Source organism: Perognathus longimembris, chromosome 19 (assembly GCF_023159225.1).
Source record: "Perognathus longimembris pacificus isolate PPM17 chromosome 19, ASM2315922v1, whole genome shotgun sequence".
Lineage (NCBI taxonomy): Eukaryota > Metazoa > Chordata > Mammalia > Rodentia > Heteromyidae > Perognathus > Perognathus longimembris.
The window spans coordinates 31,344,589-31,371,322 of record NC_063179.1 but is presented as its reverse complement, the minus strand read 5'-3'; the positions used below and the strand labels follow the sequence as shown (position 1 = coordinate 31,371,322).

The following is a 26,734-nucleotide window of genomic DNA, read 5'->3' as shown; positions in this document are numbered from 1 at the left end:
AGCAAAAAGCTGGAAGTGAAGCTGTGGCACTAGTGGTAGTAGAGCACTGGTGCCTTGAGCATGAAAGTTTAGGGACAGTGCCCAGACTCTGAATTTGAATCCCCAGGACTGGAATTAAATAAATACATATATAATAAACAATAAATAAATGCTGTTTGCATATTTACTTTAAGGAAATACTTCTATCTTAATGCTTAATATCTCCATTTTTTGTTCAAAATACAATTATAATCCATCCAATTATTCAGTATTTCTGTAAATTCTCTGCTGAGCCCCTAATCTTATCATTAGGTTGATCTATTTAGTCCTCCATTAGAACATGAGTAGAAACATGACATGAAAATCAAATCTGGATATAAAACTGAAGAAAGGCTGGGAATATGGCCTAATGGTAGAGTGCTTGCCTCGTATACGTGAAGCTCTCGCTTCAATTCCTCAGCATCACATATATAGAAAAAGCCAGAAGTGGTGCTGTGGCTCAAGTGGTAGAGTGCTAGCCTTGAGGAAAAGAAGCCAGGGACAGTACTCAGGCCCTGAGTTCAAGCCACAGGTTTGGCAAAACAAAACAAAACAAACAAAAATAAAAATAAAACTGAAGGATTAACTAAGACTCAAAGTTTGAAAATTACCTATTTGTTTTAATTACTTATGCTAAAATCTGAATTGATTTTGGCTAAAATGAAATATTGACATTTTGACTGAGAACTTCAAGAAAAATATATAGCAACTAAATTCATAAAAAAAGAATACAACTGTTTTATGAACAACAATAAACCATTAGGCTTCACGAGCTTATTTAGAGCAATATGTTTACTGTTTGATTTGCTCCTTCTTTAGCAAGAGAACTAACCATTATTAAGGGACTTTATAAAATCTTGAGATTTTATAGTGAGTAAACCATACTGGAACAATATGTCAGCATCTGGAGGTTTAAAATAGATGGCTCTAAGAAATATTGAAATAGTAGTACTTTCACTGACTGATGAACACAAAATGTAAGAGTCCTTCTATTTATACATACATTTCTTTTGAACTTGACTATGCAAGTGATGTTTGAGTAATATCTGAAGAGTAAATGCATAATGATTAGATGAACACCTTGCCACTGATTAAAAGCATGTAGAATGTGAATAGGAACTCTAAATCCTCTGAGGCAAGACAAAGAGCAGAATAGACTTTGTGTAGGTGAATCACAGAAAACTGTATTAAGGATAATGGTACAAGATAAACCTAAAAAGCAGGAACTAAATCATGGAAGACCTCAAAGTCCATATTAGAATTTTAGTAGTTACTTGAAGGCCAACAGAAAACACTCAAGGGTTTTTTACAAAAGAAGATGACAAAAATCAGCACTTTAAACTTTCTAAAATCAGCACTTTCTAAACTTGGGTACCCATTGCTCCTGCCTGTAATCTTAACTACTCAGCCTGGACAGGAAAGTCCATGAGACTCTTATCTCTCATCATCAACAATTAAGAAGTGGAGCAGTGGTCCCAGTATAGAGCATGGTCCTTCAGCAGAAAAGCTCAGGAACAGTAAGTACCCAGGCTCTTAGTTCAAGCTCCAGGACTGGAACAAAACAGACAAAACAAACAAACAAACAAACAAACAAACAAAAAACCAACAACACTATATTCTAGCTGTCCTGGAAAAAGTGATTCAAAGGAATACTAAAAAGATTAAAGAGAATGGGGAGGTCAATCGGGTGACTACTGGCAGCAATGGGGGTAAAAGCTGATGTAGTTTAGAAGATGATAGGAATGTTAAAAAGATGCTTAAGGGATGATATGAAGCTAAGAACCAGTTGGTTTTTGAAATGAGAGGTAAGTTTTCAAATTTTCTGTGTGATAACACACCTGTAATCCTAGCTACTCAGAAGGCTGAGATCTGAGGACACCCAGTCCAGGCAAGAAAGTCCACAAGATTTTTATCTCCAAAACCTACTCAGAAAATGCCTGAAATGGTGCTGTGACTGAAGTGGTAGAGCACCAGCCTTGAGCACAAAAAGGCCCAGGAACAGTACCTAGTCCCAGAGTTCAAGTCCCTGAACTGGCAAAAATACAAGACTTTGGATTTGAAAAAAAAAAAAAAAATTTCTGTGTGATAACTTTTCCATGTATTTATCTCTCTAGATCTTTTATGGTGCAATAGAAATTCAAGTAGGACCTATTAGGTTGTGCGTTGTTGGGGATTATTATGGCCTGGGAAAGACTGCCCTTCCACCAGCCTTGGGACAATAGAAGCCCCTCCCACCTTTTGACCTCTACCCCTTGGGAGGTGAACACGTGTGTGTGCCACCATGATGGGATTGTCCCGCCCACAAAGGGAAGTTTCGTGATGTCACTTGATGAACGTGACCCCTAGCCTATGATTGACCCTTTGGCCAGCCCCCTTTCTTTCCCGCCATTACTTCTATATAAGTGCCCTTCCATATTAAAGTCTTTGAGACGCATTCCACCACCGCAGCGTGTCCCTGATGCCTTCCTTTCGCCTCCGCCCTCGGTAACATGTGGGGGGAACTGGGGGGAGGGGAAGCTTCAGCAACCCGTCCTCTACTTAGCGTTTGCCCATGTGAGCACGCCTTTGGCCTTCCGCTGGCGGAGGGCCAGGCTGGGTGCTCTTTCATAGAGTTTGTGGTTACCATTCTCCCCGTGGGGGGAGAAAGGGGGTCCAGAACCCCAACATAAATGGCGCCCAACGTGGGGCCGAATTGTACGGCCGAGAAGTTCGGGGTACAGTATCCCCACAGATTTTGCTAAGTAGGGTTTTAGAGGAGGGTCCTGCCCATCTTGACGGGGCAGAAGCATGGAGACATGGGCTCGCGGGACGCGGCGCCAGAGAGTTGCCCCGCCGTGGCGATTTGGCGCCGGGCGGCGGAGGGAGCGGGGCGCGCTTCCCGCGGAAGCATGTCAGTGGAGCAGTGGGGCCGGAGCAAGAGGAATGCGACCCCGGGCTGGGGTCGGTTAGTTCTGCTCTGTGCGCCCCGGGCCAGACGGCAGGCACCCGCAGTGGCGCTTGAGAAGCAGTGGGTGGCCGAGCGCCGGAGCGGTTTGGCTCGCGCGGGCTGAGCGTGAGTACACTGTGCTCCGCGCCACCCCGGGTTTGCGAGGTGCGTGGGCTGGGGCTCGTGTGTCCCCGGGCGGCACCAGGCGTCTTTTGCGGCGGCATTTCGGCAGCCGAGTGTGGCGGGCCGAGCACGGCGTGGCGGAAGCGCGGTTCCGCCATGTGGGAAGCTGTGGCATGGCGGCGGCAGAGCGTTGGGGATGGCTGCTGCTTTGGCCAGACTTGTATTTACAATGGCTGGGCTGGAGCCAGTGTGGCCCCAGCCCGCGGATGGATTGAAAAAAAAAAAAAAAAAAAAAAAAGCGTGGCGTGCAGTTTAGACCATGGGATGGTGTCCCAGTTGGGGTGCGTGGGCTGCTGCAGCCCGGCAAACTGCTTTATGCCCGCCAATGGTCGTTAAGCTCAGAAATTCGGGTGAGTTGGTTGAATCCTGATTTCTCTGACTTAACACACACGTGGAGCACAATGGGGCGCGCCATATTGGAGGCGGGGCCCCACCCATTCCCCCCAGGTGAGGGGCGTGCCCAGGCTCGCCTGGGCTGGCCGATTGCGCTGCAGCTGAGAGAGGCAAGCACCCCGCTGTGCTTGCCTGCACTTTTCTCTCTGTGTCAGCTGCAGACGGGGTTGGAGACAGGAAAGCCTCAAATTATAAACTAAAATGGAATATTGAAAGGAAAACAAAGAGTTTTGATACAGCAATAGGTAATTTGATTGAACTTCCATGTTTACCAGTTCAAAGAGATAAAATCAACTGGAGTTTTCTAGATGGATAAAAGGGTTTGCTTGTCCACTGTGATTTAAAAATTGTCATGTTGGGAGTGTGTAATTAACAGGTTTCCCTTTTGTTTTTTATTCAACCACGTGGTTCTATTATGGGCAAATTAATATCATTTGCCGCTGGAATTCCAGAAAATTTAAATGGCCAATCAAAGCAATTTTAAAGAGCGCTCAGGTATTTTTGTGTGTGTGTGTGTGTGCGCGCGCACGCGTGTGGTTGTTGGTAAGATTTAAAGGCATAACAATAGGTTTCCATCCCGGTGTTCGATGGAGATAAAGGTGCCTATAAAAATTTCCATAAGGTTCAAATATGCAACATGTGGTAAAAGTTCACCAGTATGTTATTTTATATTCAGTGTGTTTCCATAAGGTTCAAATATGCAACATGTAGTAAAAGCACAATGGTATGAAATCAGCATGTTATTTTATACTCAGTGTGTTAAAAGTTAAGTGTGCATGTAGCCTTAACAACTCTTTGGCATAAATTAAGATTTTACCTTCCCATTTTCTCTCCTGTGTTCTCATAAACTCTCAAGATCAAGAAATTGAGATTGCTTCATACAAATGTGACTATTAACCTCAGCTTTCCTGACCCAGGATTAATATATTGCTTTCTAGGATACAGGTGGGCAGATATGCTAGACGCATGGACGGTGGCAGCTCCTGGATATAGGAAGATGCCACCACAGTCTGTTCCCAAACTGCCTTGTTTCACTACTAATGATTCTTTGCTCTCTCTCCCATTGGAAGCTGCTCGAATGATTTATGAGCCTTGAGTAGGATGTGAATAGTTCCATCCTAACAGTTACTCCAGGTTAAATCACCATAGTTATGTTAGTGGTCACAGCTAGCCAGGTAAAATTTTGGGATTAAGAAAGTCTTTGAATTTTGTGATCAAGAAAGTCTTTTCACCCTGCTTAAACCAGAAGGGCATCGATATACCAGAGCCAAAAGTGCTGAAAAATTTTGAACACTCTAACCAATCCATATAGAAATTTTGCAGGCAACCCAGAGCAAGATGTGAGCAAGAGATACCACTACAGCTTTGCCTCGAGTTCCCCATCGCATGGCATGGAACTTGCCAAATGGGGATGAGGGACGCAGCCACTTCCGAGACTGAGGATTCCACAATGCTTTAACCCTTTGCCCTTGGTTGTCATTTATCTGTGTTCTCTTTCACTTGCCAGTGGGATTCAATGGCGTGATTCAAGTTGATGGCATGTAAATCTCATGTTTTCTAAGTGTTATAGCCAAACCTTCACAAGCAGTTTTTGGTCAGTTCTCAACGGGTTACAAATGGATTATCTCTGTGTTTTTTCCTTGTTGCTCAATTGGGAATAAAAAGGGCTTGTAGGACTATGACTCCCTGGATAGTTCAAAGCCAGCCCGGGCAAAAGGAAAAATTTCTCCAAAATCCCACCTCCCAGTTAAACAACAAAGAGCCAGATTGAGAGCTCAACCACAGAGAGCGAGCAAAAGGCTGAAGCAGCACCATGACTCAAGTGGTAGAGCACTAGCCTTGAGCGAAAGTGCTCATGGACAGTGCTCAGGCCCCGAGTTCAAACGCGGATGGAAAATTGCAATTCCAGCCACAAACGTTGAAATTCCTGGGACTTAGCCAGTCCAGGAGACGGAAAGGTGGAGTGGAGTGAGAGGAGAATGGTGCCATATTATCCTAAAGGGAGATGCCTTGTTTCACCCTTTCAAAATGGATCAGAGCCGGGAAATCGAGAGAGATAATTCCTGTCCATTTTCTTCCTTTTTGCCAGTTGTATAGAGGTGTATATATATATTTATTTATTTTGCCTCTGACTGGCTATGCCAAACCAGTTTTCTATCATTAACCACTTCTTTCAGTCGTTTCTCCTTACTCGTTCACTTTACAATTGGGTTTATGCTCCAAAAGGGAATTGTTCCTGGCTTATGCCCAGGGTGTGTTCTATGCCATTCATGCCAACCAGCTCTGAGAACTTGTCGATACTTTGCCTGACCTTTTCAAAAGTGTCTTTTGACAGAATAACATCTCTTGCTGAGATCACCAATGGGGAATTTGCCGTTCACAGTCGTCACCCTAACACAGGCCTGAACCCTGGAGGCACCAGCCTTGGAAACTTCTGGGTATGCCCAAAGACTCAGGGGGGGCTGGAGAAAACCATAGCGCTCTCTGGCCCTAGTGACCATACTCATGGTAATGATGGGGACTTTTTGCCAGCTACACCGGACTGCCAGGCTGACCAGGGGCCCTTGATTTACGTCGCCCCCTTGACAGCAGGAAGTAGCTACAGAAGACGAGACCTCCATCCATACTCCCTGCCTGGTGGCCGCCGGTGTCATAATTTAAAAAAAAAAAAAAAACAAAAGGGGGAGGTATTCCCCAGGATTAATTAAGGATTCCCTAGGATTAATTAAGGATTAGTTATGCTTATGTTAATTATCCAGAAATTTTAAATCATCCCGAATCAGTGTGGGATGGAGTACAGTATATGTGTTTTTCCAGATTGGAAAATTAAACCCAGAGCACCCACTCTGGAGAAATATTTTCTTGTTCTCTCCAGGAAAAGGAGGACCATGTTGGACTTCTGCTCTCCCATGAAAATATGGAAAGTAGGACTGCCTACGGTAGGAGGCAACCAAGCTTCCTTTCCTTGTCTGCTTTCTAGATTCCTTCTTGAGCATCTCATGGCTCATGGAAAGTAGGACTGCCTACGGTAGGAAGCAACCAAGCTTCCTTTCCTTGTTTGCTTTCTAGATTCCTTCTTGAGCATCTCATGGCTCAATGTTTTGCTGTGGCAATACTGCCTACAGCGTCACACAAAGAAACCAAAGGAATTTTGCACCGTGCTTCTCCTTTCCTCTCCCCCTGCTGCTAGACTTGGGGAGTCCCGTTGGAAAGAAAATAGAAGCTGAGGGTATTGACACTCAACCCCAATGTTTTATGATAGAAATGTTTAAAAGGGTAAATGCAAAGGTTTAACACCTTGGCTTCAATGTTTATATAAAAGAATGTTTTACTAATCACTTATGTTTGAGTTATCAGCTACTGTGAACTGCCGGGAATGCCAGAGTTTCAGCTTCTACCTCACCAACAAAAGAGGGCTGCTGTCTGCACCTTCCTGCACTTGGCAGAAACCAGCTGAGGATTCTGACTTCTGGACATAGCCAGATGGATGGACCCTTACCTACCCCTCACCCCAGTTTTGTGGAAGGGGCCCCACAGATCTTATGTCAGCATTTGCCTTATGCCCACACATGCCATGTGTTTACAGCATCCCCTGCTTATTGAAAAAACAAAAGGGGGAGATGTTGGGGATTATTATGGCCTGGGAAAGACTGCCCTTCCACCAGCCTTGGGACAATAGAAGCCCCTCCCACCTTTTGACCTCTACCCCTTGGGAGGTGAACACGTGTGTGTGCCACCATGATGGGATTGTCCCGCCCACAAAGGGAAGTTTCGTGATGTCACTTGATGAACGTGACCCCTAGCCTATGATTGACCCTTTGGCCAGCCCCCTTTCTTTCCCGCCATTACTTCTATATAAGTGCCCTTCCATATTAAAGTCTTTGAGACGCATTCCACCACCGCAGCGTGTCCCTGATGCCTTCCTTTCGCCTCCGCCCTCGGTAACATGTGGGGGGAACTGGGGGGAGGGGAAGCTTCAGCAACCCGTCCTCTACTTAGCGTTTGCCCATGTGAGCACGCCTTTGGCCTTCCGCTGGCGGAGGGCCAGGCTGGGTGCTCTTTCATAGAGTTTGTGGTTACCATTCTCCCCGTGGGGGGAGAAAGGGGGTCCAGAACCCCAACAGTGCGTAAAGGCTCAAGGCTGAGTAATAAAAGACTATACCATTAGAAGAATAGTGCTAGGGATACAGCTCAGTGGTACTTGCTTAGAACGAGAGTAGTTGAAAAGCATAACTATATATTAAATGATTATTAATAAGATATAAAAATCATTTTATATCTGGTTTACTATTACTTTATGTGGAATATTATAAGCATGCTTATACTACCCATTTCATCACAGATGTATGCTACTGTACAATCTAAGCATAAATACTGAATAAATTAAAAGGACACATGAAAAATTACGTGATAGTTACTAAAGTTCTATCTTCTGTTGATGGTAAGAATATTAAAACAGTATATGCACATGTGTTTATATGTAAACACATAGTTATACATAGTAACAATAACACTGAACAGTTCCAGGAAAACCCAACATACTTAATTTTAGATAGTACTACTAAGTATCTTCTAACTTCTATAGCAATGTTACCGAGAAAATAACAAAAAGAAATGTCCCAATCACTACTTATAAATACCTCAAGAACAAAAGCTTTCCATTAATTTTTCGCCTCCCTCCCTCCCTCCCTCCCTCCTTCCCTCCCTCCCTCCCTCCCTCCCTCCCTCCCTCCTTCCCTCCCTTCCCTTATTTTTTGTGGTACTGGCATTTGAACTCAGAACCTCAAGCTTGCTACAAGGCCAGCACTCTATAATTTGAGTCACATCATCAGCTCCACCCCCACTTTATTTTGCTCAATATTTTCAAAATAAGGTCTCATGAGCTTTTTCTGCCTGGCCTTGTCTCAAAAATCAATCTTTCCACTCTCACCCTCTTGACATGACTAAGAATTACCAACATGAGTCACAAATGCCCGACTTCATAATGTTAATTTTTAATATTTGTATATGACAAGATTTGTATATAATATTTGCATATAATAATCAATACAAATTATCTCAAATTCTTCTTCTAAGAAGTCAGAATACCATACTGAATATCTACTGTACAAAAATAACCCTAAAGACAGAATCATAACAGCATGTAGTAGAAAATTCTTACCAATTTTTCATCAACTGTTATAAGTTGCTTGTCTTGAGTTTGATCCTGTGCCAGCCTCCATGAGGATATGCTCAACAACCTGCAGTGGGAGACTTGAAGTTAAAAAGTGATCCATTTAATGAAAAAAGGAGGAGACAAATCTTACAAAAACAAGCTAATTCAACAATATATGTCTCATACACAATAAAAAAGAAAGGAAAAAGAAGACACAAAAGTCCTTTTTCTCCTCCAACTAGTTCTTGTCTGCTGAGTTTCTGGCAGACTCTCACTTTATAGTTCACAACAGGCAGTACTTTATGTCAGTCTAGAGGCTCTGCCACATAAAGGCCACCAGTGTGTTCTGGAATGCTGATTCCTAGATGATGGTATCAGAAATGGAGGGTAGAAAGGAAGCTAAATTATAATTTTCTAAAGTGTCTTCACTCCAATCTCAAGCCCAAAGTATCTTAATTAATGTTATAGTTTAGTTCTGCATCTGGCTCATAAAAGAAGAGAAAGTCTGGCTAAAATAAAACTATTACACTGGCATTGAAATAGGCAAAGAATCTAGCTCATCTGTATTAGCATATTTCCATATCACCACACATTACTTAAAATTAGTAGCTTATAAAAAATTAGGTAGGTTATTCATCTCATGTATAAATTGTAAATTCATGTACAAATACTTTAGTTAGTTTGGATAAATCTACTAATAAATATCCAATTATCATATTTTATAGTGATGAAAAAAATCTCATGTTTGTGTCAAGCTGTATGTGAAGATAAAGACAACAATAACAATCCTACCAGAAAGCCCAAAATCACAATAAAATTTTTTGGTAAAAGAAGATTTTTAAGATTTGGTAGACTGCAAAGACAATAATATTTCTCATTTTTTAAAATAATACATTCACATAATTTACTGAAGAAAAATACCCTAGGTAAGAGAATGTGTTTGTGTTGGTTATATAGGTTATATGCCAAGTAACTTTCCCCTAAACAAAGAGCAATTTATAAAAGTATTAAATCTCAAATGAGTGGAAGATTTCCTCTAATTTTCATTCTTAAGGTAGCAATAAAAAGCCAGACTTAATTATGAACACATTAATAATTATATCTAGAACAGGATGTAGCTAAGTGGTGATATACTTGCCTAATAATGTATGAGGCCCTTGGGTCCAATTGCCAGAATTTTACCTCCTCATATACTTAAAGTACATAATATTTTCAGTCAAATGTATTAGGAGAATATATTTACAATGTAGAATTATAATAAATCAATATCCAAAATAGGTAAAAACTTTTACAAATCACATAGAAGCCCATTTCTAAGTTTTAAAAGATATACTCACCAACAGCAACTACAATAAAAATAGGCCAATGATCTATATTAACATTTACCCAAAAGATTTATAAAATAGCTAATAAGCACATATAATTATGATCAGAATTTCTTTTTTTATTAAATCTTATTGACAAGGTGATGAACAGAGGGGGTACAGTTACATAATAAGGTAGTGAGTACATTTCTTTTCATATTTGTTACACCCTTCCTCATTTTTCTTTCCCTTCCCTAGCTCAAGTAAGCATATATACAATATCCAGTGTACCAAAATCATATACAGTAAAAATCATATACAGTAAACATGTAGGGTACACCAAAGGAAATTCACCTAGAACATTAAACGTAACGACAATAGAATCCTCCTGTGTTCTCTTGAAGTTCTTTTTCCTTATCCTCACCTTATATAATCATGTGATCAGTATTTCTAAGAAATCAAGGAAATACAAATCAAAGCATAAAAATAACAAGGGTGAAAGGGTATGGACAAGGGTATATATATTAGTAGAATTATTGAAATTGGGGGGGGGAATGAAAAAAAATGGTAGTCACTAAAAACCTTAAACACAGAATTACATGATCCAACCGTCCACACTATTGTATATATACCCAACAGAAGTGAAAGCAGGGACTTGAATACTTTACAATCACATTAACAACAGTATTATCTAGACTAATTAAAGGTAAGAACATGCTAAATATTATCAAACTTTACTGGGCAATATATGGAAGTGTGCATGCAAAAATGATTAATATGTACATTAGAAAATGAATGTTAATTTGGTGGAGGTGAAAGGAGAGGAGATTGCAGAATTACATAATTCATAGTTTCAGTTTGAGATGATAAAACGTTCTAGAGATGGATAGTGGTAATGTTTATGCACAAATGTGTATATGTACTTGACTTCAATAAATTATACTTAAAATGGTTAAAATGGTAAATTATGTGTATTTTGTCAAAACTAGCAAAGAGGTTAACTGTGGTGGCACATGCCTGCCTATATTCTAGCACTTACAAAGCTGAGGCAGAAGACTATTAATTCAGGCCTTCATGCCCTAGATAGCAAGACCCTGTCTCAAAACAACAACAAACACAAGAGTATGCCCTGTAGAAAAAGTGCTGAATCCTGCCTTATGCTATCAATCAGAAGACACACAAGTTTGTCGAAGTCGAAGGTTTATAATATTTTCTAGAGAAAGTCACTTCATATATGCACAGAAAAATATTCTAACAGTATATATTAATCACTCATCTCAAAAAAATTTTAAAGTGCAGAATAAAGCTTCTAAACTTCAAAATAATTATTTTTCTGTACCACATCATACACTAAATTTCCCAAAATTATACATTTAAAACAAATCTGGTGCATATTTATAATATAGCACATAATAAGGTACTTTTTGATTCACTATGTCCTACCAATAAGCAGCCTTGTGATTCTTCAGATCTTGCACTGAAACCATTGTCCAACACATTTTGCATAAAAATAGTTGATTTTAAATCTTCCTTTATGCACAGATTTATATGACAAGCAGACATAAGAACAAATAGTCTTAAATATACTTATGAAAATGTAATGAAACAAAAATAGGCTCAAATGGACTACTCAAATAACTAATGGACATTTTCATTTTTTCCTCATTTTCAGTAATTCACCTTTTAGTGTCAAAATCTTAAGTTGGTGATAGAGCCCTTGCCTCATATGCACAAGGCCCTCAGTGTTACCTTTAGCATGGAATAGGGAATCAGGGAGTAATCTCTAATTCAATGAAGATAGGATTACCACAGAAGTTCTTGGCATCCTTTACAAAAATGTAGTGGTCAACCATAAATAATCCTGCATAGTACTCATAAGGTCTAGTCATTAGAACTATACATTAATATTCCATTTTTCCCTAGCCAAAAGATAATGCTCTCTTGGATGTGAAGGTGTGGCTCAAATGGCAAAGCATAAACTTTGAGTGAAAAAGCTAAGGTATAGAACCCAGGCCCTGAGTTCAAGCCCCAGGACCAGCACACATATGCACACGCATGTGCACACACATGCATGCACACACACACACAAGATTATGTTCCCTTGCTGTTTCTAAAGTTAAATATAGGCATGATACATATATTAACCAATGAAATAAACAAGAATTGACAGAAGATGTTTTAGGTCAATAAATCATTAGTTGTCTTCTTTCCTCTGCAACCAACAGTGCTTAGTAGAGGTCCCCAAGTGAGGCCATGAAGAATAGTTTCCAGTTGCTCTACCTGGCACAGGCAGCATAAGAAATAAGTCTTTGTTAACTTTAAGTCACAAATACTTTGGGGTTTAGTATACCAACCCATAGAGCTTCATAATCCATTGTTTATACGTGCATTTTTTAAGGAATGCCATATGAAAACTAAGGTTATATCTCACATTGACACTTTAAAGTTCAGAATGTTGTATACTGACAGTTTACTATTTTCAACTGAATCAAGATAATCACTTTCTAAAAGCTTTATTTTTTTCTTAAGGGCAACATAATTTATTTTCTTATGCCTTCCAAGCTTGGAAGGGTCAAAGAGCCATAAGATACTGTGCGTCACAAAAACTCTACATACTATTTCATCTTGCAAAGCTCACCTAATTTAAATTTTTTGAAATATTATGCATGTATCTGCATTTTAAAAGAGTTCATTTTTGCTTGTTAGAAATCTTTTTGTTTAAAACATCTCTGTACACACATAACACCACTGGGATTATGCTAGTATCAAAAATATTTTAAAATAAATGATTAAAACAACAGAAAATATGCTGGAACTGTAGGACACAATATTAGAAAAGACTAACAATACTGCATCACCAGCAATATGACATCAAAGATAAAGTTCATTGGTAGCTGTTCAAAGATACATTGTCTATCAGAAAAGCTGGCTTCTTTGGGCACTGTATTTTTCAAACACTATGATGATCACATGATTAAAAACAATAAGAATGTATCTAGAAAAAAATCACTACCATTTATATATTTTTCACTTCACAAAACAAACTGGAGATTATCCTAAAATGACTCTGACTTATAAGCTAGTCAGATCATGTTAAAAGTCCAGATCTGCCACTTAATGGCAATATGAATTTGAACAAATTACTTCACAACTCTACACTTCAATTTCCTCATCTGCAAAAATAAGGATAATAATACCTCACAGAGTTGAACTGAATCACATGTAATTGGCATCCACTGTCTAGTGTAGAAAGAAACAAATGCTCATTTATTTCCTTCTAGTAACAAGCAGGACCAATCCACTTAGTGGTAAGACAAAAGAATTCTACAAAAGATGAATAAATACAGACTTCTGAACAGACATAAACAGCTGACTTTTATTTTTTTCTTGGCCCATTAACTACAAAGAACTACCAGATCACTGCTCCGCTGCTGCCTTCATTTTTTCTCATCTGAGCCAATACAATATAGACAACAAAGTCTATTTTCCTCAAAGGCATCCTCTCTAATTACCACTGTTTTGTTTAAAATTCATCATTGATTAGGTAGTTGTCTTTCAAAAAGAACATATTTAAGGAAGATTATGACATTTACAATTACCTCAAATATTTTACCTAATTATATGTGTATTTCTTCTTTTGGTAGGGAGAAGTAAAAGAATGAAAAAAGAGGACGAGGAGGAGGGGTAAAGGAGCGGGAGGAAAAAGGGGAGGAAGAGGAGTAGAAAAGACAGAGGACAGAGGAAGGGGAAGAAAGAAGGAAGAGGAGAGGGAGAAGGAAGATGATTCTGGCTGATCTCCAAGTGGCCACAGCAGTACTGGAGCATTCCAAATGCAGAGAGTTGTGTACCATGGCACCTGACTGCATAAACATTTTGCTCATTTATCTGTCTGTCTGTCTGTCTGTCTGCCTGCCTGCCTGCCTATCTATCTAAATGTGCAAAGTAAGAAAAAAAAACAGCAAGTTATTAATAATGCTACATTAAATCCAGATAGTATGTTTGTCAATTCACTTTATTCAACTTTTATGCATGTAAAAATTTTAATAAAAAGTAAAGCTGAAATCAAAATGAAAAATATGATTATATACCTATTTGGAAAAAATTAGGAAGAAAAAGAATACGTTATCTTGAAGACACACAAAACTTCAAGCATGAAAGACTATTAGAAATGATTTGGTGGTTGGTGAGCAGATGGGTTAGAGAAAAGAGGGATTGGATAGAATTTATTTCACAAATAAAACTTTGACTGAATTGGCTCTTTAAAATACTAGCCTGATAAGTAATGTGGTCCTTATTTTCATTATGGCACATAGGTACTATGAAGATTAAATAAGGCAATTTATATAAAAACCTTCATAAGGGCCTGGAACTTGGCTTAAGCAATATTACCTAGGTGTTAATGTAATGAAAATATTCTATATCAATATACTGTGTGTTAATTTAAAATTATGCTTTAATAATGCTAATTTACACTCTATAAACCAGGATCCTCAGATCTCAGCCCCCTAACTAGGTAGGATTATGGGCATGAGCCACGGGCATCTGCCAAAAAATAAAATTCTGATGGTCATTAATCAAAATTGAGATTTTCATGATCAAATGAATAATGGTATATGAAATAAATATTATTGGATAGAAAATCTGCATAGACACCACTGCACAAGGTTTCAGGATTTAGGCAGCTCAGTAGCCTAAGAGTACCTCTCAAGAGTTCCCTTTTGAGGGAACCCTACTTCATTGTTGGTGGGAATGTAAACTGGTTCAGCCACTCTGGCAAGCAGTATGGAGATTCCTCAGAAGGCTCAATATAGAACTCCCCTATGACCCAGCAGCCCCACTTTTGGGTATCTATCCAAAAGACCACAAACAAAATCACAGTAATGCCACCAGCACAACAATGTTCATCGCAGCACAATTTGTCATAGCGAGAATCTGGAACCAACCCAGATGCCCCTCAGTAGACGAATGGATCAGGAAAATGTGGTACATATACACAATGGAATTTTATGCCTCTATCAGAAAGAATGACATTGTTCCATTTGTAAGGAAATGGAAGGACTTGGAAAAAGTTATACTAAGTGAAGTGAGCCAGACCCAAAGAAACATGGACTCTATGGCCTCCCTTATTGGGAATAATCAGTACAGGTTTAGGCAAGTCATAGCAGAGCATCACAAGGCCCAATAGCTATACCCTTATGAACACATAAGATGATGCTAAGTGAAATGAACTCCATGTTATGGAAACAATTGTTATATCACAGTTGTAACTACTTTCAACGTCCTATGTGTATCTGTAGCTTCTATTATTGATGATGTTCTTGTATCACCTTCCTATGGTTGTACCTACACTATCTCTGTAATCTTATCTGAGTATATTGGAAACCGTGTTTACTGGTATTGGAAGTAGGAAATTCAAAGGGAATACCAAATTTGAGAGACACAGGGTAAAAAAAGAGAAACAACTACAAAAGCAATACTTGCAAAACTGTTTGGTGTAAGTGAACTGAACACCTGGGGGGGGGGAGGGAAAGGGGGGAGGGAGGGGGGTATGAGGGACAAGGTAACAAACAGTACAAGAAATGTATCCAATGCCTAACGTATGAAACTGTCACCTCTCTGTACATCAGTTTGATAATAAAAATTTGAAAAAAAAAAAAAAAGAGTTCCCTTTTGGCATATGATCTTTCACTTTGTAAAAGACATTGCTCTCAGATCTTGCCAGTTTTATCAGTGGAATATGGGTTTTATTTAGCTCACAAACAATCATAGGCCCTCTAACCCACCATCATAGGATCTTCACAGTAATATTGTAAATTATATGGATGATATGATGACTCGTGTCAGAGTCATCATAATATATATATAATATATATATATTATATATATTATATATATATAATATATATTATATAATATATATTATATAATATATAATATTATATATAATATTATATAATACATATATTATATAAATAGGTTTTTAGCTTAGACAACAAGTTGTATTGGGTACAAGTAACTCAGAAGGAAAAGGAGACGAGGGAAAATGATCATCAAATTGTCATGCTGAGATTAAGAAGCCTGGGGAGAACCAAAGTAGAGTTGTCCTGAGTAGATCAAAGTGTCCAGAATTCAAGAAAAATTCAGAATCATGTCTGAAGTAAAAAGTAGGCCCTAAACCTACTGTTCAACATGGACAAAAGTCAGCTAGGCAAAATATACAAAGACTAAAAATTCCTATAAATTCTTTAGGCAGGAACTCCCTTGTAGACCCATGCACACCATCACTTAGTCACTCCTACAAATTAAGTTGCATGGTTGAATGCTAAATGATCACTAAGTAATGTGGTTATCAACTTGTAGATGTTTTTAAAACATTTTCTACATTTTTCTAGTTGTTATGTATACGTATTCAATTCTTTATGTAAAGAGTACATATGATGTAAGTAAACTATACACATTTAGACATTAGTGAAAACAGATGGATAATGAGATGAAGAACGTATTAGTTTCCTATACCTGCTATAGTAAGTTACCATAAAGTTGGTGTATTAAACCAACATAAATTTATTTTCTTAAGAAGTCAGATGAGTTTCACAGGGCTACTTCCAATGGGTCAACAGGTCTGTTTTCTTCTGGAGGATCCAGGGCAGTAGTAGTTGTTCCTTGTCTCTTCTAATTTTGTGCTGGAATACTTTAGTGTACTACATTCTGCTTCCAACTTTACATTGCTTTTTCTTGAGTTTTCCTGGGTTCTTCTTATAATGACCACTTTAATATCATCAGGCCCATCTAGATATACTAAAAAACCTCAACTGAATCATATCCGAAAAGACCCTTTTCCATATGGTAACATTCCTACATTTTAATCTGGACATCAGTGTACTTGGGGAACCATTATCAGCCTGAGAGTATACAAAGAATAAAAGTACTTATAATTCTCTAATACTTAAATTGAATGGTGGCATCATAACAATACATTTTGCTGTTATGCTTCCTAACATATGTGTATATAAAATACTATACAATTTAAAGCAATTTTAAAGATGTCAAATTACTAATCAAATTCTAAAGAAACAATGACAATTCAACAAATGAGCAAAAGATGATAGTATCAAAGGGAATTCAGAAAGAAAAAGGCCAAAACTGAAGTCAACGAAAAAAAAAATATTTCAAGAGTAAAAAATTCATCAGTTTAGACTGTAAACGTTGTGTAATAAAAGGACTAAGAGGAGGAGTCCATTCAATTTAGCAACAGGGTCACTGCTGACCTTGATGAAAGTTATTTCAGTGGAACATTGGATACCAAAGATAGATTTCTCTGGGTTGACAAGTGCATGGGAGGTCACAATCAGGGGAAAAAGCCAGGTGCAGAAAATTCTCTTGCATACTCATGAATAGGTCGATAAAGACATGATTTACTATATTTATAAGAGGATAATTTAAAAAAACAAAAACAAAAACAACCCAGGATATTCTAATAATCTAGGAAGATGAACTGATGCTGTAAATCAGTGGTAGTTCTTAACTGGCTTGCACAAGATCTGAGCATGCCAGCCCTTTAGTTGTATAAAACTATAATTGTCAAGTGATCATCTAAAATGTGATCATTTTAGTGAGATAAAATAACATACACCAAGAAATTATCTCAGTATGGAAATGCTCAATAACTGATAGCAGTCAGAATCCTTACTAGCACTCACCCGCTCAAAAGGAAGCTACCTAGTTTCTTAAGTTCAAGGATATAATAGATACATGTATTGCTTATGTCCTGTTCCTTTGGCCAAATTTTCATTTCAGCCATAGCTTAAGGAGAGACTCCTGTCATCCTCCAGTATCTCATCTCCAATAAATGTTTCATGCTGCAGGGTCTTCAGAAACACCAGTACAGTTCAAATTGCAGAAGATTTGACATTTTAGTCAAAAGGGAATGACATAAAATGTTCAAGCCTTCCATCTTCCAAATGGGCAATTCTCAAAAGAATCTTCTAGGTTTCTCTGAGTCCTAGTAGAACTGAACCTCTACTGCTGTGATGGCAATGTTCATAATCTAATTGCAGGGTCCTCACTTGTCCTTGCTAGATTATTAAATAAACCACTGGCCCCATGTTCTCTTAACCTCCAGGAGAAGCCAAATGAGACAATGTCCTTCACAAGACTTGGAAAAATGAAAATCTTTGTCTTTATTCAAACACTGCTAACACTCAATGTAGATACTTCAGGAATTATACACTACTGTATATACTCTATCACCACATAGTCTGCTGTATATATTCTACTGTCTATAGAAATGCAGCCCTTTGAAACTAGAAAAGAAACAAAAAAAATTTTTTTGGATGAGTGAATAAACTTCAAATAGTCCTAGCAGCCAGGTGCTGATGGCTCACCCCTATAATCCTAGCTACTCAGGAGGCTGAGATCTGAGGACTGAAATTTGAAGTCAGCTGGGTCAAGAAAGTCCATGAGACTCTTATCTCCAATTAACCACCAAAAAGCCATAAGTGGAGCTGTAGTTCAAGTGGAAAAGCTCAGGGCCAATATCCAGGCCTTGAATTCAAGCTATAGGACTGGCAAAACAACAAAAAAGGTTCTAGAGTTAGAAAAAAAAGATAGATTAGTATATTCACACGTTCCCTAAATATGCAATGACATAAAATATTACGATTCTCATTTTTTCACCATGGGACAGTTTTCATTATATCTGACTTCCATGGTTCCTAAGATTCGTATGCATATGTTTCAACAGTGTAAGTAAAATTACAAACACTAAATACTTTATAGTAAACCCTGAGGTAGTTTAATCTGAGTTAAACCAAGCATTTTACTCAAGACTTTTTCTTTTCTTTATTTTGTAGTTCTGGGGTTCAAACCTTGTACATATTAAGCATGTTCTTTAACAATGAGCCCCTCTCTGGGATTTTTAAGCTTGGTATCAAAGAAATATTTTTTTCAGTCCTTTACTGGTAATAAAACTACTCAATGTAGACTTTCCTTTGCTGGTTTAAATTTACTAAATGTAGACTTAAAAAAAACTTGCATCAGTTATATCTACCATTTAAGAAAAAATTGCTGGGTGCTGATGGTTCAGGCTTGTAACCCTAGCTACTCAGGAGGCTGAGATCTGGGGATCACAGTGCAAAGCCAGACCAAACAGAAAAGTCTGGGAGACTCTTATCTCCAATAAACTACTCAGAAAAAGCCAGAGGCACTGTGGCTCAAGTGCACTAGCCTTGAACTCAGGGACAGTAGCCAGGCACATAGGACTAGCAAAATAAAAGAATGATCTGAATTAGTAACTATCACTGTCTAGCAACTTGCAGCCTTGTCTCACCTGTGACCAAAGTTTTGACACAAGAGGTAGTTAAACTATAAAATACCATTTATGGAAGGTCTACAATCCCATAATATAAATCTCCTAATAATGTAACTGTATGACACATATCATTTATGGCATGTATATAAGTGTACATATTTCTAGAGCAAAGTCACCAAAGATCAAGACAGATGTCCATCCTTCATTCATATCCCATCAAAGAGGTTAAGAATTACTGTTTGAATAATGATGAGCGAGACAAGCCTAGAACACAGAAAACAAAGGGGCATGATCTCCCTGATATATGACTGTTAACAAAGGGAGACGGAGAGACAGTAGAGACCAAGTCTGGGAAACCAAAAACTGCTTGTCAAATAGTATTCCCCACAGGATTGGGGCAGCGACCCAACAGTATGTAACTAAAACCAAACAATTACTCAACATATAAAGGTCAAAAATTGACCTCTCAGGGGAATACAATAGCTCAAAAGCTAGGTATGTACGTTCATATAAGACTACTGTCGACATATGGTCTAATATCGACATTACATTTAAAGCCCTAGGAGAACTTTCTTGGGTGTGGCCACGTGGCTACTGTATATGTTCGCGATACATTGTATATTGTATATATGTCTACCTGACCTAGAGAAGAGATAGAAAAACAGGACGTAAGATATCACAAGAAATGTATACACTGCCCTACTATGTAACTGTACCCTTTTTGCACAACACCTTGTCAAAAAATTTGTGTTCAATTAATAAACAAATTTTTTTTAAAAAAGAGAAAAAAAAAAAAGAATTACTGTTTGATAGTCTTCAATGTCTTTTTCTGCCTCTCCACCACTTATGAGCACCCATCTGTTTTGGGGGGAATAAGAACATGATGACCTTTATTGAGCTTGTCCACCAGAGTGGAAATGTCTATACAAAACCAAATGTTACTGTAATTTCCACATCACAATTAAAATCCAAACAGTTTTTTGAAAATAGTTAATCAAAGGCCACTACTTTAAAATAGCTTCTCTGAAGCCACATTAACACTTAAATTTAGTTAAGATTAGAATGCAGGGGGCTGGGGATATAGCCTAGTGGCAAGAGTGCCTGCCTCGGATACACGAGGCCCTAGGTTCGATTCCCCAGCACCACATATACAGAAAACGGCCAGAAGCGGCGCTGTGGCTCAAGTGGCAGAGTGCTAGCCTTGAGCGGGAAGAAGCCAGGGACAGTGCTCAGGCCCTGAGTCCAAGGCCCAGGACTGGCCAAAAAAAAAAAAAAAAAAAAAGATTAGAATGCAGAAATTTGGTAGGTTAGAAAGCTAAACTTTCAATCTTTTTGTAATTACAGAAAGGCAAAATTGTGTTTCTTCACAGAAATATAGTCCCCAGGAATCACTAACAATGGACAGTTATTTGAGCATTTAGAGCCCTGAAATAACAAGGAATTCAGGCATCCTTTGAAGAGTTCTCTTTAGTCATTTCTTCTGAATAAGAGACCTGTGGAAGTGAAAGGATGACATTACCACAGCAAATGTCACCCTGATGAGAGTCTAATTTATCTCCATGAATAAAGTTGCAAATGGTAAGGGGTAACATGCTTTACCTCTAAATCTTCTAATGTATTTCTGCCAATTCAAGGACTTCTGCAGTGAGGTATTCCAGGGTTGCTGCACTGTACACAGCGGCAGTCAGGCCCATGTGTCCGTGGCTGGTTGTCCTAGACTTCAGATATCCACTACTACATGGCTAACTAGAAACTGCTGGCTTTCTGTGAGCAGGAAACTGCCTTTGTCTTAGCTTTTCTGGAGTTCTTCCCAGTCTTACCACCAGTCATTTTGAATTCTGCTGAAGCTCAAACAAGCAAGGCAGAGAAAAGGCTAGTCAGACACACAGCAAGATCTCAACTACCTACTCTTTCCCCACAAAGTGATTCAAACTCATAGCCATTTTTTTATTAACTGCCATGACTATCAATCAAGAACACTAGTTATCTGAAATTCTATCTTCGACTCATTTCCAAGATTACCGTATAGCCCTCTTTCCCACACACTTTAAATCAACAGGTTAAGAATTAAGTCATTTAAGAAACTTCAGGTCATTTTAAGGTGAACTTAAATCCATTCACATATGCTAAAGTACAAAAAAGATTAAAATTTTGGCTTGAAAATAATTCATCCTAAAATGGCTGATTCTAGATAAAATACAGTAAAGTTCATTCCACCCTATCTTGCCAGCTGATTGCAAATATAAAATCTGGACAGGATGCATGCAGCACGATTTGCAGGCTCTCAGTCAAACCAAAATTTGAATTTGAAGTATCACTAAATCCAAATAATTTACTTTTTTCTTCCCCTGGGAGAGTTTCTTGTTGATATTTAACACAGCTGAAAAACCAAAATGAGCATTCTCTAAGACTTGTCTCTCAGCAGAGATTGTGGAAACTGCCTATTTATCTTTTCTTTACAGCTCTGTCACACACTGTGAACCAACCATAGGCAGTGCTGTGACCATATGCAGTGACAACATGGAAATCTACAAGAGCCAAAACTCTGAAGGAATCTTTCTCTCCATTCACTGACTGAAGTCCTGGCTCTGAGAAAATGAGACAAACACCCACTGCTTTTTCTGTTGTTGTTGTTGTTGTTGTTGTTTTTAAATATATCTCTATCATCTAGTTCTTGAGCTCCTACTTAAGATGTAATATGGAACTGTACAGTAGAGCAAGGGAAGGAGAGCCATAAATTTTAATACTACCTGACCCATGAAACTGGATTTTTCAGAAAATAATGGAATTAAATTAGAAATTTATTTTTTAAATTAGAAAAATCTGCAAATACTTGGAAGTCATGCAAAATGTTCCTATTTTACCAATCAACTTATTTGTTCATTCATTCACTCATTCAGCAGTGCTACAGGTAGCATTCAGAGCCTAACACACCTACTAGGTCAGTGCTCTACCACTGAGCTACCTATGAGACCTCAATAATTCATCCATGAACCACAAGAAAGACTTAAGGAAATATTAACAAAATGAAAATAAAATTCAATATACGAAACTGTGTGAGCTGAAGTTAAAGCAATTCAAGTCCTTCCATTTCCTTACGAATGGGGCAATGAAAGAATGACATTGCCCCATTCGTAAGGAAATGCAAGGACTTGGAAAAAATTATACTATGTGAAGTAAGCCAGACCTTCTATTATTGATGATCCTCTTGTATCCCTTTCCTGTGGTTGTACCAGCACTATCTCTGTATCTTATCTGAGTACATTGGAAACCGTGTATACTAGTATTAGAACTAGGAAACTGAAAGGGAATACCAAAATCGAGAGTCACAGGGTAAAAAGATAAATGACTACAAAAGCAATACTTGCAAAACTGTTTAGTGTAAATCAACTCAACAACTCATGGGAGAAAAGGGAAAGGGGGAAGGGAGAGGGGGGAATGAGGGAGGAGGTAATAAACAGTACAAGAAATGTATCCAATACCTAACATATGAAACAGTAACCTCTCTGTACATCAGTTTGACAATAAAAATTTTAAATATATATATATATAAAATAAAGCAATTCAAAAGAAAATAGATGAAGTTAAAGCAACTCAAAAGAAAACAGATGAAGAAACATTTCCAAGTTCATTTTGAGTATGGTATAACCATAATAGCAAATTTAACAAATACAGAACAAACAATAAAATAAAAGGTGTAAAATACTCCAAACTTTAGCAAATCAAATGACAATACATAAGAAGAATTAAAGAAATGAAATGGATTTCTTCTAAGAATGCAAGTTTGGTCATATATATATATATGTTGTTTTTGCTTTTGTTTTTTTTGCGGGGGGGCAGTCCTGGGCCTTGGACTCAGGGCCTGAGCACTGTCCCTGGCTTCTTTTTGCTCAAGGCTAGCATTCTCTCACTTGAGCCACAGCGCCACTTCTGGCCATTTTCTGTATATGTGGTGCTGGAGAATCGAACCCAGGGCTTCATGTATAGGAGGCAAGCACTCTTGCCACTAGGCCATATTCCCAGCCCTGGTCCAGTATTTTTAAATCAATAAAAAAGTTAATGCATAAAATGAACTGGAAAAACTATAACAGCTATTCAAGATAAAAACAAGGTTAGAAGTAGAAGGAATTTCCTTATCTAATATAGGGATTTTCTACCACCCCCCCCAAAAAAATAAGTCTTTAGCTAACATTATACTTAATGGTGAAAACAGAGTATTTTCTCTTAATAAACAGTCTGTTGGAAATTTTTTTTAAAAAGATATAAAAGGCCTAGAGATTGGAAAGGAAGAAATATTTGCTCTAATTCACAAATTACTTGATTATCTACTTTAAAAATCCCAAGGAATCTACATAAAATTTATGAACAAATGAATTTAGCAAAGTTAATACATAACATTATTTATGTATATGTATTTCTATACTCGACAAAATACAATCAGAAATGAAAACCTAAAAATAATGCCTTTTTACTTTAATGCCCCCAAATTAAAATACTTTAAGGGCAAATCTAACAAAACATGCAAAGGAACTAAATTTACAATACACTCATGAAAGAAATCAATAAATAATCCTCCCAATAGCAATAAATAAATGTCACACATACACCATAGTAATTGGAAAACAAAATGAAAATGTCAATTCCCCCAAATTAACCTACAGATTTAAAGCAGTACTAATCATGATCTCATTAGGATATATTCATATATAGACAACTTGACTGTAACATTTACATGGAAAGTAAAAAGCAAAATGTGTGTATGTGTGTTATGTACATAAAAATTGAAAGACAAAACATATTTAGTAGAAAGCTACAGTATAAAAAACTATGTGGTACAGAGAGTACAAAAACAGATCCAAACAAATACAACTACTGAAAAAGGGGAAAGCAATTAAATAGGCTGAAGCAGGCCTCCATGACAGAATACTTTCCTAGAATGAAGGAGGCTTTAGATTCAATCATCAACTGCATAAAATAACAACAATAAGAGGAAGAATACAATAAATGGCATTGGAATAAAGAACATCTATAAAAAAATTAACTTTGACTCAAACCTCACATTTTATATAAAAGTTGGATTAAAATGAATCAAAGATCTAATTGTAAAACATAAAACTGAAAGTTTAAGAAAAAAATATAGAAAGGGAGTTTGTAATTAGGCAAAGAGCTCATAGATAAATAATGATAAAGGGGGAAAACTGGTAAACTGGTAAGAACATTTATGTTGTGAAAATAATGAAAAGAAAAGCTATAAAGTGGGGGAGGAGGGAGCAGGGAGTAGGAATAGCAAACCACATTTCTGAAACATTATTCCAAAATATGCTACCTTGCATGCTAAAAAGCAGCAGGAACAGAAAGATCTCTGATCTCCTTCCCTGCAATCTTCCCAGAAGCAGATCCACAGGCTCTTAATGTGAAAGGTGCTTTCCCTATAACAAGAAGAAAGGAATATCTCTTTTCTCCTGAAGAAGGATACAGAGAAGAATACGAAAAATAACCATGCAAAGTTTCTTCCAATTTATTTCCATTTAATTTAGATCTCATCTTTTTGCTGTGGCAATCCAATTTTCATCAAGCCTAAGCATAAAATACACAGGTTTAACTGTGACTCTGGGTCTTTATGAGAACTTCTAGGTCAGGTAAAACTTACATTTAAGGATATGTTTTTCTTTTATTAATCGGTTGGGTTGTTTGTTTTCTGTAATGGAGGCTTCCACCACAAACATAGGTTAAGCAGAGACAAAGTTTTTCTTGACTTTGAGCAATAAACAAATAAACAACCTAATTAAAAATATGTAAGAGCAATAAACAAACAACTTAATTAAAAATATGTAAGAGATATGTCAGGTGAAAACAACCCCAACTTACATCAACTCTTCAGAAAAATAAAACGTAGTATGTCCATACAATAGATTATTCATCAATAAGAAATAATGAAGTACTAATACATTCTACAACTTAAATGATACTTGAAAGTACGATACTAAATAAGTCAACCATAAGAAAATCACCAACTACTGACTGCATTTGTATGAAATGTCCATAACTGGCACAATTATAGACTAGGAATAGATTAGGAGTTAATTAAGGATTAGGTAAAGGGAGAAGAGTAGAGTGACTGAAAAGATAGGGTTTTAAAGGAATTATAAAAATGTAAAACATTATGTGGTTATGGTCACAATTCTGCAGTTATGCTAAAAACTATCAAATTGTATACTTTACATGAGTAAATTTAATGAGATTTGAATTTTAAGTCAATAAAGTTATTATTAGCTCCCATAAGGAACACTATTACACACCTACTAGAATGTCTGAAACAACATTAATGGGGATGCAAAACAACTACAATTCTCATGTATTAATGATAGAAAAAAAATAGTGCTATTCTGAAAATCAGTTCGATTTTTTTGTTTTGCTTCATTCTAAGACAAGGTTTCAACTAGGTAACTGAGGCTGGCCTCAAATACGTGATCTTCCTGCTGGTTTTTGAGTTTTTTGTTTATTTATTTTTTTGCCAGTCCAGGGACTTGAACTCAGGGCCTGAGCACGGTCCCTGGCTTCTTTTTGCTCAAGGCTAGCTCTCTACCACTTGAGTCACAGAGCTACTCCCTGCTTTTTCTATATATGTGGTGTTGGGGAATCAAACCCAGGGCTTCATGTATAGGAGGCGAGCACTTTACCACTAGGCCATATTCCCACCCCTTCCTGCTGGTTTTACAAGTATGTTTCACTATGCCTGGCTTGAAAGCTTCACACAAAGTTAAACATATACTTTCCTATTACCTCTCCAAATCTTCTCCCTAGGTATCTCCCAGGTAAAATCATGTTCATGCAAAATCTTGGGCACAAAGGTTTACTGTAGCTCTATTTTTAATTTTCAAAAGAAATAATCCAAAAGGATTGATGTGTAGCTCAGTAGCAGACTGTCAGCCTAGCAATCTCAACCCCCTCAGTACTGCCAAAACATATAAATAATCCAGATACTCTTCAGCAGGTATAATGATAAAAAATTAACAAATTTACCAATGGATTATTACTGAACAATTGCTAAGCAGTATTAAGTAAACAGTGCAATTAATATAGAACTTAGATGAATCTCAAAAGGCATTATGTTGAGGACAATAGGCTAATTTATATTCTATATGAGTCACTTATTTACAGTCTCAAAATTACAATATTATAGATACAGAAAAGACAAATGAGGCCCAGGATTATAAGGAGTTCAAGAAAAATAATATGAGGAAAACTTTGGGTGGGGAGGAGGGGTGATGAATCATTTAGTATTTTGTATTCTGATTACCGTAGTGGTTATAATAATCTATACATGAGTGAAAATCCTAAGAATTAGGATGTGGTGTGGTGATTTATTCCTTTTAATTATATGAAAGGCAGAGATAGAAGGATCATAGTTCAGGGACAGCCCAGGCAACAAGAAGTTCTTAAGA

At 37.6% G+C, this 26,734-nt stretch overlaps 1 protein-coding gene across 1 annotated transcript in view; it reads right to left on the bottom strand.

Moving 5' to 3' along the window:
• Ndufs4 (NADH:ubiquinone oxidoreductase subunit S4) overlaps positions 1–26,734 on the bottom strand; it is an 82,265-nt gene that overhangs the window by 47,626 nt on the left and 7,905 nt on the right. Inside the window, exon 2 of the mRNA XM_048368086.1 lies at positions 8,682–8,760. Within this exon, the coding sequence (XP_048224043.1) occupies positions 8,682–8,760 (79 nt within the window). The remainder of the gene's footprint in view (positions 1–8,681; positions 8,761–26,734) is intronic.